General features: G+C 44.2%; 1 protein-coding gene across 1 annotated transcript in view; it reads left to right on the top strand.

Moving 5' to 3' along the window:
- MEGF11 (multiple EGF like domains 11) overlaps positions 1-14,383 on the top strand; it is a 318,441-nt gene that overhangs the window by 211,908 nt on the left and 92,150 nt on the right. The window contains exons 10-11 of the mRNA XM_033167284.1: positions 6,047-6,259; positions 11,815-11,989. Of these exons, the coding sequence (XP_033023175.1) occupies positions 6,047-6,259; positions 11,815-11,989 (388 nt within the window). The remainder of the gene's footprint in view (positions 1-6,046; positions 6,260-11,814; positions 11,990-14,383) is intronic.

Raw genomic sequence — 14,383 nt, 5'->3', positions numbered from 1 at the left:
GGAAGACTGTATACACTGTAGATTGAGATTTTTTGAAATATTAAGCTGTTTAGAAATGCTTTTAATTAAATAAATAAATAGCCATGCACCCCATTGCTTTTGCTGAAATGAGACACATTCTTTTTTATAGCTAGATCTTATCACTTCTATAATTTTTCTTTTGGCAAAGCCCCTCCATTTTTATTATAAGCTAGGATGCTGTGGTTTTCCTTTTTTTTAATGTCCCTTATAAAACATAATGGATTAAATTTAATTTAATTTAGATATTTGCAGCAATAAACTTTAACAGGGAGATCTCTCCGTGTTTACAAGATATGCAAATGAAACATATTTATACCAATTAATCCCCTCAAGAGTAAGCACTGCATTTCTCCGTTTCCTATACCCCACTCCAGCATTTCTAGATGGGAGAGTGGAAAGACTGTTCAAAGCACCTGAGAGTCCCAAATGATATATTTCTGTAGACCAGCAATCCCTGAGTTTGTGTCTTCCAGGTGATTAGTGGACTGCAGCTCCCATCATCCCTGTCTATTGGCCATGCTGACTGGGGCTGATGGAAGTTGTAGTCCCACAACATCTGAAGGGTACCAGGCTGGGGACAGCTGTTGCAGACTGACATCAACCTTTCATGGATGTATGAGTGAAGGTCCCCAATAGGACCACTATAACTATCAAGGGCAATGGCAAAACTCTTATCAAGGGCAATGGTGAAACTCTTATCTTTTCCCCAAAGAGAAACATAAGCTCTATTCATGCTTTCAAAATGATACTTGAAGGCATAAACTTTATACACTGAGCAAGCCAATGTCTTCAGGCTGGTCTGATCCACTTATGTAAAGATGGTCATCCATTGGCCTAGGAAAGGATTGACTGACCAGGTGTTCTGTGGTGATTTCAGCCAGTGTAGAGCTTTCAACCAGTCTAGGAGGTGAAAGACCAGGATTCAAATCCCAACTCAGCTGGGATGCTTACTGGGTGAGCAGTCATTGCCTCTCGGGAGAAGAATTTAGGGGCTCAGAAGTTTGCTTCTTCTTTGAGATGGGGTTTTACAAGCTACTGAAGATTGTATTTGTCCTTGGATAACTCTTGTCTGGCCCCTAGAACTCTTCCCAAGCCAAACATCTTGCTGGCTCTGCTTTACACCCCAAGTGTTAAATTCCTGGCTAGAATGTGTCTCCAGGCTCAATTAATGTTTCCTGCTTGACTGAATGGCAGCATAGAGAGGGGCATGTCAAGCATGTGTAGAAACTAGCCAACTGTACAAAGGTCTAACAATTGCTCGTAGGACTGGAAGGTTGTTCAGAAAGGAATGAAAAAATTATCTATCCCTGAGTTCACCCTGGATCCCAAAACTGGGTGCTGAAGCCAAGCCCATTGTAATTGCAGCTTTCAATCCTGGTTCAGCTCATGGTGGGCTGCTGGTTCACTTTTAGGACCAAAAAAATAAATAAATCCTTTTTTTGTTCCTAAAATTGCGACTAAACCGTTCTCAATTAATTTGAACAATGGGACCAACCAGCCAATTTCATTTCTGTCCCTATTGCTCCCTGGGCTTGATGGGCTGCAATAAGATTCCTTTCCCCCATCCCCCATTCTGGGTGAAATAACGTGTGGGTGACCTTTTAAATAAATCAAGGAAATGTTCCTGTTAATGGGTGCTCTTTTACAACAATCCCTTCCGGATCCCCTTTCTAATACTCTTCAAAGGTAATCTGTATTAGCCTACAGCATACAGTCCTGCAGAAGAGATAATAAAACATGTATTTTTCGATAAATATTTGTGGGGAAATAGCTCGGTCACAAAAGCCTGTGGGAGCTGAATAGCTCCCTTTTCTTTCTCACTTTTTTCTGGTTTGTGGAGCATGCCTGTGCATTCTGAATAACTCAACAAACGCCAAGTTGATAGTGCCAGATAACTTCCCTGCTGCACTGAAATTTACGTGAGCTGAGCATCCAATGCAAATGCTTTCATTGTGGACCCCAATTATTGGAAGCCACAGTTCTGGTAGAAATACAGCATGGGAAATCAGTTCTCAAGTCTTGCAGCCAGCAAGAAACTGTATTTGAGCTGCGGAATTGCAAGATTAGAATCTTTTATGGAGGGAGGACAATTCCCCCAAATCTCACCAATTACAGCAAACAAGTTTATTTTCCTTGCTGTTTTGTTACCCGTGAGTACTCCATAATGATATTTATGAAAACATGATCACCCGAGTTTTTAAATGCTTGCGATTTTTTGGGTGCCATTTCAATTCTTTCCATTGGACAAAGAGAACGGGTTGGCAGCACAATATAGCTCTTCTTGTGACATCCTTAGAGCAGGGAGTTGGGAAAGTGTGGCCCTCCATCTGGGTTCCACTGCCACCTTGGCCATTGCTTAGGGGATATGAAAGCTGTCCTTCCCCCACAGGGTATCTGAAGGGCCACAGATTCCTCACTCTGGCTTCAGAATAGGCCTGGGGAACTTTCAGCCTGCAAGCCAATCTTGGCCCTCCAGGAGATCCAGTGTGGCCCACAAAGCCATTCACCCCCTCCAACCATGTCTACCTGACAATCAGCAGATGACACTTATGCCATCAGCTGGTGGGAGAGGAGAAAAAAGCACTTTGCCAGACCCAAGTGCTGTGTTTCCCAAAGTGGCTGTTGGCCAGTTGGGAACTCTGCTTAAGGGATTTTGACAGGTGGGTGGGGGCAAACCACGTGTCCAGGTTTGCCCATGTGGCACCACCAGGTAAAGATATCAACTCCCCCCCCCCCCAGTCAGAAAGTTCCCCCACCCTGGTTGTGGGAGAAACAAATATTGTTCTGTGCATGTAACGTGTTTAACAGGGCATCATAATGTTTAATACGTTGTGAAATTGTAGCCATTAATTCTACAGCTGGCACATATATTAACCCAGCCCCAAATAATTGTACACTTATTAAACTTCAATGGCACTTATAATAATGCGGCTCTTCCCAGATAAGAAGGAAGCCATGTAAAATTGAACAAGAAACATGACGAGGGTCTAGTCGCTTGTTGAGTAATTTAATTGAGCAATGCATCTGGCTGCTAATGGTGTTGCAGACCCATTAGATTGATACGTTGCAAAGTGATGACATTTTCTGCAGTAAGTTAATTCCTACAGCGATGATCCTTACATTCCAAAGGAGCCATTATTGGTTTCTTGTTGCATAAAATTCATTTGCAGGGGGTTGCTTGATCTCCAGATAAATAAGTTGGTTAAACAGTTAGGAGAGCGGTTGGGTTGGGGGCAAGAGGGTAGCTAATTATGTAAATAGATTAGGCCATTGATGTTTCATTTCTAGATGCTCTTTCCCATTTGGTTTCATCTATAAATATAGGATGATATAGTACGGTATTGACTACTCTATTCATCTTGCGAAGTATTTTACATTTCTGCTCAAATCGGCAGGCTGCGCTAGGAAAGCGAGCTCTCCAGACATCTCACCATGCTTTCAGGCCTGCCAAGAAGATATGCAAACTGAAAGCAGGCATCTGTGCTTTTAAATACCAGTGTGGCAGGGGAAATAGTTCTTTGCCTGCCTTTAGTGTCATAAAGCTGTATATGCTTTCTAGACTACTCAGGTAGGGAAGCTCCGTCCTGCCTCAGCGCTAGCTGAAGCAGCACACGGCAAACTTTGCAGCAAGGAAAGTCTCACTGGTAAACAGAAGGGATGCAAATCAACCAGCATCAAGTGGTAACCCAGGGGGTTGCCAAGCTTTGGGGGCACATGGGCACATTTGCAAACCAGAGAAATTGTGCTGGTCACCTCACACATACAGACTGCTATCAAGCACTCTCAGCAAACGGTTCCTTTCAGCAATAAAATGCTTCTTTCAAACTTAACTTCAGGTCTTATCCACAATATACATTTAAAGTACTATGATAAAACTATAAACAGTCATGGCTTACCCACAAAGAACCCTGGGGGGCTGCAGTTTGTTAAGGGTGCTGAGAGTTGTTAGGAGACCTCTATTCCCCTCCCAGAGTTACAATTCCCAACATGGTTTAGCAATCCTTCTCAGGAAACTCCATGGATTGTACTTTGGTAAAGGGGTGTCCTAGCAACTCTCAGCATGTGTAAGAAACTGCAGCTCCCAGGATTCTGTGGCGGAAGCCATGACAGCTGATGTGGCATAGTAGTAGTATGTTATATTAAGAGAACTTCCTTGCAAAACTGTGTGCACGAAAGTGTACCGGTAAATATTAGGAGAAAGGCACTCTAAAGTGCTGGTGAACTTTCAGCAAGCTGATGCTGAAATGTGGCAAACTGAACTTGAGCCTGGAAAAACAAGGCACCAAGAGAAACTGAAATGGGCAGTTTTGCACGTCCCTAACTACGGATATGTTGCAATAGCTGTTGCACTGAAAATACCTGAGAATCATTGCCTTGTAAAATCTGATGTAAGAATATACAGCAATGGGACATGTTGTTTGTTTGGGGGGGGCATATTCAGTGGAGCCAGCAGCTGCAATAGCACTTTTCCTTTTGTATCAACCAATTTCATTGCCATTCCCCTCCTGCTTTCCCAGGCAAGCATTGCGTGTTTAAATCCTTTCTCCCTGATCATCATATTTTAACTCTCTCCGGTGCCGTCTGCGAAATGACCCACAAAAGGCATTTAACAAACTCCTCTCTGCGTGGAGGTTACAGTAAACATTTTAATCAATGGCAGGATTAAATGAATGCTGATTGGGCAATTTCCAGTCCCTGCTGCCCATGCGATAAGACTTTATTAATAATACGACATAGTGGTCCTTCATGGCAGATCATTTCAGACGAAGATGTAAGCTTCTTGCAGGGTAGGGCAAGTTTCAGAACTCAGGAGGTGGCTTAGACACCAATCCTTTGCGTGGCTCCGTGTTGCGGCTTTTTGAGCAGGAGCCTGGGTTTACTGCTGGAGGAACCAGGAAATTTGCACTGCCCTTTATCAAGATCATGGCTATTGGTGGCAAAATAAGGGGGGCGGGGGAGCTACAGAAAAATGCTTTCGCATGTAATGTTACTATTCAATGTTCCATGCTGCCAACTAGACAATTTCTACATTAATCTATGGCATTTTCTTTTCATCCTCTCAAAATAAGTATTTAAAAAGTGTATTTTTATAAATTCAAATGCCAAGACCCACAATGCAGTATTTAGAGAAGTGTGAACTCCAGTACGTTGCTGTGTTTTAATCTGCATGTTTGTCTGAATAGGTCATTTTGTATGGGAATTTGAAAAGATAACAGTCCTCCAGCTTTCTTAGCTTCAGTTTGGACAGAGGGGAGCTCTCAGAGGAGAGCATTGGCATATGACTTTAGGGCATGGGCAGGATGATGCAGGAGCTACTAGCCATGGTGGCTATGTTCTGCCTCCACTGGTAAAAACCACCAAAAGCCAGTTGCTGGGAATCACAAGTGGGGAGAGTGCTGTCTGCTGTTGTACGCAGCACCTTCTTGTGGGCTTCCCATGGACATCTCATTGGCATAGGACAATAGGCATCCGATTGGCCACAGTGAGAACAGGACACTGGGCTAGATAATCCTTTGGCCTGATCCAGCAAGGCTCTTCATATGTTCACATGTACAGGTTTTCCTCCAGCCATTTTTATGTCCTTCTTATGAGCTTCCAGGTGCATCAGGTTGGTGCATCAAGCTAAGCTTGATGGCTACCAAAAATATAGCAGGACCTTCTTGCCTGATCCAGCAAGCCAATTCTCATGTTCTAGTTCTGTGCAGGTGGGGAAGTTGACAAGGAACAGACTGGATGTAGAGCAACAGGCCAGCAAGGAACAGCAATCTTTCTTAAGCCGCCTTGTACCATTGGCCCATCTAACTCAAAACTGCACACTTTGACCAGTGTTGGCTCTCTAGTTTCAGGCAGGGCTCATTGCTGGTCCTATATGGAGATGCTGGGACATTTTGCTTGCAAACTGCCACTGAGCTACAGATTTTTATTGGGCCAGGTGCTGTTTAAACTTAACTGGTTTGCTAGAAGCTCTCCCACGTCTCCAGTTTACATTGAGCCTCTACCTGCCACTGCTTCTTCTCCTTTGCAGATGCCAAGAGGAGTGCCCTGTTGGGACGTTTGGCTTTCAGTGCATGCAGAAATGCAATTGCGAGAACCGAGCCAAGTGCTACCACATCAACGGGGCCTGCCTGTGCGACCCAGGCTTCAAAGGGATCCATTGCCAGGAGCGGATGTGCCCTGAGGGATACTATGGGCTGAAATGCAACAAGCGGTGTCCTTGCCACGTTCCAAACACAGTCAGGTATGTGCATCATGTCTCTTGCTAGCTGTGGGAGTGATAGCTAAGAAGCAAGAAAGCTTCTTTTGGGAAGAGAGTGGGAAGGAAAAGCTGGAAGAGTGATTTTTTTCTGGGCAAGTCCAGTGACTCCATCTCCAGCACGGAGCAACTCCTGAACTTGGTACAAGCAGTGAAGCATGTTTGTTGAATGTGGGCAGTGGAAGAGCCCATTGCTGGGCTGAGGAACAAAATGAGGAATTGGCAGTATGTACCGCCCACCTGAATGGGACGCAGGTGGCGCTGTGGTCTAAACCACAGAGCCTAGGGCTTGCCAATTGGAAGGTCGGCAGTTCGAATCCCCGCGATGGGGTGAGCTCCTGTTGCTCAGTCCCTGCTCCTGCCAACCTAGCAGTTCGAAAACACGTCAAAGTGCAAGTAGATAAATAGGTACCACTCCAGTGGGAAGGCAAACAGTGTTTCCGTGCGCTGCTCTGGTTCGCCAGAAGCACCTTAGTCATGCTGGCCACATGACCTGGAAGCTGTCTGCGGACAAACACCGACTCCCTCGGCCAGTAAAGCGAGATGAGCGCCGCAACCCCAGAGACATCCGTGACTAGACCTAATGGTCAGCTTTACCTTACCGCCCACATGTGGTGTCCAGATCCTGAACATCAGAAAAGATAACGGGTGAAAGTGTTTTAAAAGTTGATTTGTAAGCTGTCTCATGACACAGAGTTCTTTGTATGGCTTTCAATATTATTATTATTATTATTATTATTATTATTATTATTATTACCTGCCCATCTGACTGGGTTTCCCTAGCCACTCTGGGAGGCTTCCAGCACATATAAAAATATAATAAAACATCAAACATCAAAACCTTCCCCATACAGGGAAGCTAACCAAAACATACATTAAAAGCATAACTTCCAAATTAAATAAATGCTACGAAAACAGAGCACACAGATTAAAGCCACAGGTTTGAAAACTGAGAAGTAGACTGCACAAGTGTTGTTGGTTTTTTTAAAAAAAAAACTTGGCTGAACAGAGGTGTATTCGCTTAGGGATGAAAGGACTACAAGAATGGTGCCAAGCGAGCTTCCTTGGGAAGGCTGTTCCATAACCCTCTCCTTGCTGGCTACTCTGTAACTTGGTAGTCTTAACTCTGTTGTTCTCTTCTTTTGCTATGGCTCCTAGTAGTGCTATTTTCTAGAAAAACAGGTGCCGGAACTCACAATGAACGCCCCCTGCCCCATTCTCTTAGAATGGCAAGGACACCCACCTAAGAAGTGCCGGAACTGAGTTCCCCCGAGTTCCTGTTGAAAAACAGTCCTGGCTCCGGGTCATCATCTGCCTTTCTGGGGAAATATTAAGGTTTTTGCATAGTGCAAAAGAACCCACGTGGCAGGCTTTAAGTCTTCTAAACAAACAAACAAACAAACAAATGGTAGTGTTGTATGCACCAGAGCTTGGATTTCAGAGCTCATTCCATCACAAACTCTGTATCAGCTCTCACATGAGGCTAATATTGTCTTCCTTGAATACTTAGCATTTATATAAAAGTATTAATATTGGTGCCAAACCTCTATAGAATAGATACTGTGTCTTTGGCCTTTCTTCCCATTTAAAGTCATTGGTTAAGACTGCCATCTAGATGGATGGAGAATGAGCTTGTCGAAGCAAGACTTTAAATTTAATGGGGGAAATGTCCCTCTGAACATGTACTCTCCTAGGAGAATATTTGCACCTTGCACTGCTTCTGATCTGGCCAGTTTGCTTCTTTGCCTTAGTTTTCTTTTTCCCCATCCCATCTGTTTGTACTGTCTTCAAGCATTCTTGTCTCCAGATGGTATCTGCTTCTCTTAATAAATGAGTCTAGTCTCTCCCCGTTGATAAAAATCTGTCATTCTACTTGGTCTTATCTCAACCACGGTGGAACAAAAGAGATAGCGGCAGGCAGAGATCCGTAGATGTTATTTTCATTCATCCCATTGGCATTCCAGCTTTTGACTTTCCAAGCAACTCTTCAGCAGCTTGTCAAAGTTTCAAGACAAAGGGGGCACCTAAGCTGAGAAAGGGGAGCTCACCTTCCCTGAAAACAGCATTGTGGCTATTAAAATGCAGGGATTTAATCAATCAATCAATCAATTATACCGCCCTTCATCTGAAGATCTCAGGGCGATTTACAGCATGAAAATGCAAAATAAAAACACAAAATGCATAATAAAAACAAGAACAAAACAAACCCATAAGTCCCCCAATACCCACATGCGTTTAGTTCCATCCATGAAGTTGTACTAGCATTCCCACCTAAGTTCTCTTCCTTAAATTATGTACAACCAGTTCCCAGGGTTCTGACGCATTCTACCCATCTTGGCACTCTCCAATTGCTCTTGTACAACAACTTCCATCGGGGATCTTGAGAGCTGTAGTCCAAGAATACGATTCCTGGATCAGGATAGCTTGAGCACAATTGATCATGCATTGGTAACTTCACAGCTGGGTTAATACTGCAATGCACTCTGTGTGGGGATAGCTTTGGGGTTGGTCCAGAGACTGCAGCTGGTGCAGAGCGTGGCAGCTAGGTTGTTTTTTGGGGCAAACTACCACCAGGGTACTGTATATCATTTTGCTTGCAGGAGTTGCATTGGCTGCCAATCTGCTACTGGACAAAGTTCAATGTGTTGATGCTAACATAGAAGTCCTTATATAGCTTGGGACTGGGTTGCTTGAGAGACTGCCTTACCCCTTCCACGCCCAATAGATTGCTGCAGTCTGTGGGAGACTTTCTCCTGTAAGTTCCAAAGATTTCAGAAGCCCTTTCCACAGTAAGGTGAAAGAGCAGGGTTTTTAGTGTGTCTCTCACCCTGTTCTGGGGAATAGCATTCCTGTCGAGATATGACAGAAACTCACTATCTGCACTTTCCAGAAACAGTTGAAGACATTTTTGTTCTGAGAGGCTTTCCTAGCAGATAAATGGGTCTTTGCCAGGAGTGTCTTATTTGCTGTTTTTGTGTTTTTAGCTGTTTTTAATTATCTTATGTGCAAATCACCTTGAGACAGTGGTTTAGAAGATGATAAATAAAAACAACAACAGCAAAAACAGCAGCAGCAGCAGCAGCAGCAGCAGCAGCAGCAGCAACAACAACTGTTTCATTGCTTTCAGATGGTGGTTTAGAATGTGATTAATAAACCAATAATAATAGTAATAATAATAACAGTAATAGTAATCATAATAATAAACAGCTGGACACTACATCAGCTGTCCCTGCGGTGGTGTGGCCAAACAATATAGGATCAAGATCCACAGACAGGAGCAAACATAGCTTTCATTAGCTCTCCTGCTATATCAGTGATAGGTAGGTGTTGGAATAAAGGCAAAGCAAAGGGAAGGTTAAAATAAGTAAAAGGCACATGAACTCACAAACAAAAATCTTCCTGGGAAGCGAGTTTGTGCAGAGGAGAGTGAGAAACAAAAGACATGGGGATATCACTGGACGTATAGTGGACTTGAAATGGGAGACGGACCCTCGGCCTGTTTCTAAATGTAGTCAGTTTGCTTTAACTCTATTTTCCTTGCATTTTGCATTCTGCATCTCATGCAGCCCTTGTTTTGGTTGGGACATATCTTTTACCATTCATGAAGTGTTCATATTTCATGAGGAGATTGGGGGGGGACCGACCTACCCCATATATATATATATATATATATATATATATATATATATGAGACTCCGCCTTGCGGTTGAAATGCTTACTGGATGCCGTATTTTTCAATTGAATTGTAACAGGCCAATTCAGATTGCTGGGAACATATATTAGTTTTGAAAGATTTAATTTAGCTTTCCAATGCAAAGCTGGCTGGAAATGTACAGTTCTGCGCGCCAGGAGGAAAAACGCAAAACGAGGGAAACTAAACTATTTCTGTGCTGTTTAGTTTTCTGTTCCCATTACCTGAAGATTAATAGATGCGGAGATGGGGGGTGTTGCAGTTCCAGCTTTTTTATTACTTTTTCATCTAAATGTTAAGAGGTGTGAACCGAGCAGCGTATAATTCCGAGGAGTGCTTTGTCAAGCGGAAACCTAGTGATTTTTTTTTATTAAGCTGATGAATTGTTTTAATTAGTTACCAGAATCCTCTGAAGAAGCACATGACAGCTACAGAACTTGGCAATTTTTAGTCACAACATTATGCACTAATCGCTTCTGCTGATAACAAAACAAAGGCGGTGAGGGAGGGAGGGGAAATTAGGAAAGCCAAATAAATGTTGTTTTTTGTGAGGATTCCACATTGTACTTCTGTCCCAGATTGTCAAGGAGGGTCTCTTCCAATAGAGAGGGTGTGGGTGAGACTGTCTGTGTGCATAAAGCAAGGGTGGAGAATATCAGACTCAGGGAAGGGATGCGGCCCTTCAGGCTTGTATATCAGGCCCTCAGGAAGCTTACTTAGGCTGAAGCCTGCCACCAGCCCTGCTCTGCACCCTCCTTCAGTACTTTTGCCTGACTGAAATGTGTATTTGAACTTAATTGTGCCTCTTGCTTGTCTCGATGGAGATATGGGCAGGATACAGAAACCTCTGGATTCTTCATGACTGTAATATAGCCTGCAGTCCAAAGCTAAAAGCCACACCCATTGCCCAGCCATCCTTTTCCCATGGAATGTGGCCTCTAGAAGTCTGCCTGAGATTGAATGTGGCCCTCAGGCTGAAAAGGTTCCTTACTGCTGATATAAAGGATGTGCACATAGCATACCCTCCGATGAAAATAGGGACATCCTTTTCCAATAATGATAATTTGACTATTTATACCTCTGAGTGGGTTGCCCCAGCCATTCTGGGCTGATTCCAACATATATACAAAACATAATAAAACATTAAACATTTTTTAAAAAACCACCGCTATACAGGGCTGCCTTCAGATGGCTTGGGGGTTGGATAACTCCATACTCTCCAATGGAAAATAGGGACGTCCTAAGGAAAAACGGGACAATGAGTGATCAAATCAGAAACTGGGACAGCTTTTGTAAATCCGGGACTGTTCCTGGAAAATAGGGACACTTGGAGGGTCTGATATAAGGATTACCTGGTAGAGCCACTATCTCCTACCCATCTTCTGCCCAGGCCCCTACTTCTTTGACCGCTTTATCTATGCTGCTTTTGTAGTCACTGCTTGTGTGTCTGCCCAGCCCTCAGCTTTCCTGTGTGCCAAGCACAATGGTCTCTTGCCCTCCATTTCCAGCCAATACCCCTCCCCTCACTCCCTCAACAGTGTCTGAGGTTTTGTACGGCCAAAGTGGCCTTTCACTTCCACTGTGGAAAGAGTCAGCACTCTGTTGTGGGCAGATATCCCCTCATCTCCCACATAGCGGAAATGTTTGCGAGCATTCTGTGGCATCAGACAAGCTCAACTACTGGCTGTAGGGGATTTGGTGTTGGGAATGCAGATAAGAGGCGTCTCGAGAGTGTGTGTGTTTCACTCAGTTATCCGTGCCCTGAAATGATGCGGTTTAATAATCAGATGCCTTCTCTTTCCCCTTCCCACTGGTGCTTCTCATTAATACCTGTCTCTCCTCTTGTCAGCTGTCACCCTCTGTCTGGAGAATGCAACTGCAAAGCCGGCTGGGCAGGACTCTACTGCAATGACACCTGTCCTCCAGGATACTACGGCGAAAGCTGCCAGCTTGCCTGCCGCTGCCAGAATGGAGCAGATTGTGATAGTATTACAGGGAAGTGCTCCTGTGGCCCGGGATATATGGTAAGCCCTGTGGGTGCACATTTCGATTAAGTGATCAGAACACTGGAGATTTTCCCACTGATATTGTCAATATTTTTTATTCCAGCTCAGAGTTCTATCTGAGCCCCTTTGGAAGGAGAGGGCGATAAATACGGAAAGCTAGTAATAGCATGCACACGAAAGATCATACCAAGAGCAAACTTAGTTGATCTCTAAGGTGCTACTGGAAGGATTTATTTTAATTTTTTTAGTGAAAGCATTCAAGCCACCCTATATGCCACCGAATATGTGCAAGAGTACCCCTCCATATATATGTCTCTCCCTCTTGAGATACCAGTTCTAGGGGGTTCCGCTACCCACTTTTCAGCAACATCAGGTGGCGATCCCATAATGCCGGTTGCTTAGCAACTCAGACTACACATCAAATCCAAGCCACGTGCATCACTGGGCTGGAACATAACCAAGCACCAACTGAACAAATGAGAATGATGTCTGCTGCTTAAGATCTTTCCCAGAGCCACAAATTACCTTTCAGCTCCAATACACCAGGTGTAAGAGAAGCTTCTAACTCTCCACATCTCCAGGAAGGAGAGCTGTCAGAAGAGTCTGACTACCAAGGAGCGGGACCAATGTTTACTTTTATTGTGTCTGTCCCATTTCTTTACTGTTCATATTTTAAGCGGGGACATGGCCCACAGGGTGGTGACATGCTGCAGGACATTCTCAGTGGTGGTCCCTCAGCTGCAGAACTCCTTCTTGATGGAGATCCAGTTGTCCCCCATGCATGTTACTTTAGGTGGCTGCTTTACAACATTTGGTTCAGGCCTTTGGCACATGTCTAGATGGGAGATCCGTCTATCTGCTGCCCATCATATTGCATTTTATTGTTCTTCTGTATTGTTGCTTTTATGCTATTTTTTTCCGGATTAGCTGCCTTGGGCTCTGTTTGGGAGGTGGGATATGAGAATCAAATATCAGCAACAATAACAACTTGTTATATAAAAAGTGGAGGGGCATGGATGTTAGAAGCTGACACACACATACCCTGCCACCTAAGCTGCCCATGCTCCACCACTTCAGGCATATGTCTGTATTACCAGGATCACTTCTGGTATCTAGATGGCATGCGGGAAAGGAGATGGGGTGAACAGCTGCTAGGAGGGGAGGTATGGTGGAACCATCTCCCTTCTGGTGTTAAATGTAAGTGTTGCTCATAGGACCTCCCTCTTTGGTTCTTTTTGCATATGTTTATCAGATAGTAAGAAATAATAATAACAACACGTTTGTTTCAAAGCAACATTCTTGAAAAGGTTGATTAGGCTCTTCTGGCCCATTTTGAAAATAACATTTCATCTCCCACTAAAGAGCTTTCTCCGCACTGACATTTAAACAGCTTGGTTATTGAAGATAGCACCATAATCACTGGAGCATATTTAGGCATTAGTATCATTGCGCTCTCATAATATACAATAATCTCTGGCAATTAGTCCAGGAGGGGTTGTTAAGCCTGGGAATTGCTAATTTATTGTGGTGGAAGTGTGTTTGTCATGCATAGGATGAGTTGGAACACGAGACATCATCTTACACAGAGTTACTGAGCTGTCAGGAACTGTTAACTCTCAGAGCTAGAATTAGCCATGGCCTCTTAATCAGAGGGGGGGGCCCAACATTTCCCATGACCAGGGGGAGACAGAGGGAAACCTTGAGATTATTCCCCAGGACAGTGTGCCATGCAGGGAACTGGTGGAATTGGGGAACATTAAGGGCCCTTAGTGCATTCATCTGACAACTCTGCATCTCCCCACAGCCACCACCATGTCTTCAAGAACAGTGATGGCAACGAGCCCCAAAATGAAGTTCAGTCTCAAGGGCAGCACAAGGCATCCCATCCCAGAGATGGGCCACAAGCATGGTTGGGATTAGGGCTCCATAACTACACTAGGAAGGATAGGGCAGCCAAGCTGAGTTCTTGAAACCTAGGTTGTTGCCTGAAATTCACTGTTGCAGCAGCTTTCATAGGCCTGCTCCTAGCCTAACAGTCTTGGTCCATCACTGCTCCTTCCATCACCACTAAAAGGCAACAACCCAAACAAGATAATGGAAGCAGGCTCAAGACTGCCCAAGCTAGCTTTGTGCTGGATCAGTCAGGACTTAGATGGAGCCTGGAAAGCTGCATCAGAGCACAAAAGCAATAGTTCAGGACCACGGACAACAATCTTGTAGCTGGGAGCAAGTTGTCTTGGCACTGGCCTTGTGCAACTGCCAGAGCTTTATATACTGGACTTGGACGAGCCAGACTGAATTACCACCTTTGGGTTGATGCAGACCTGCTAGTTAAAGTGGCAGTGTCCTTTGCAGCTGTTGGCTTCTCCTAGATGGTATGTATGCTTTTGGCAGGGAAGACTTGATCTTTGG

The sequence above is a fragment of the Lacerta agilis genome, chromosome 13, assembly GCF_009819535.1.
Source record: "Lacerta agilis isolate rLacAgi1 chromosome 13, rLacAgi1.pri, whole genome shotgun sequence".
NCBI classification, from domain to species: domain Eukaryota; kingdom Metazoa; phylum Chordata; class Lepidosauria; order Squamata; family Lacertidae; genus Lacerta; species Lacerta agilis.
The sequence above is the reverse complement of the archived record's forward strand: the minus strand, read 5'-3'. Positions and strand labels throughout refer to the sequence as shown.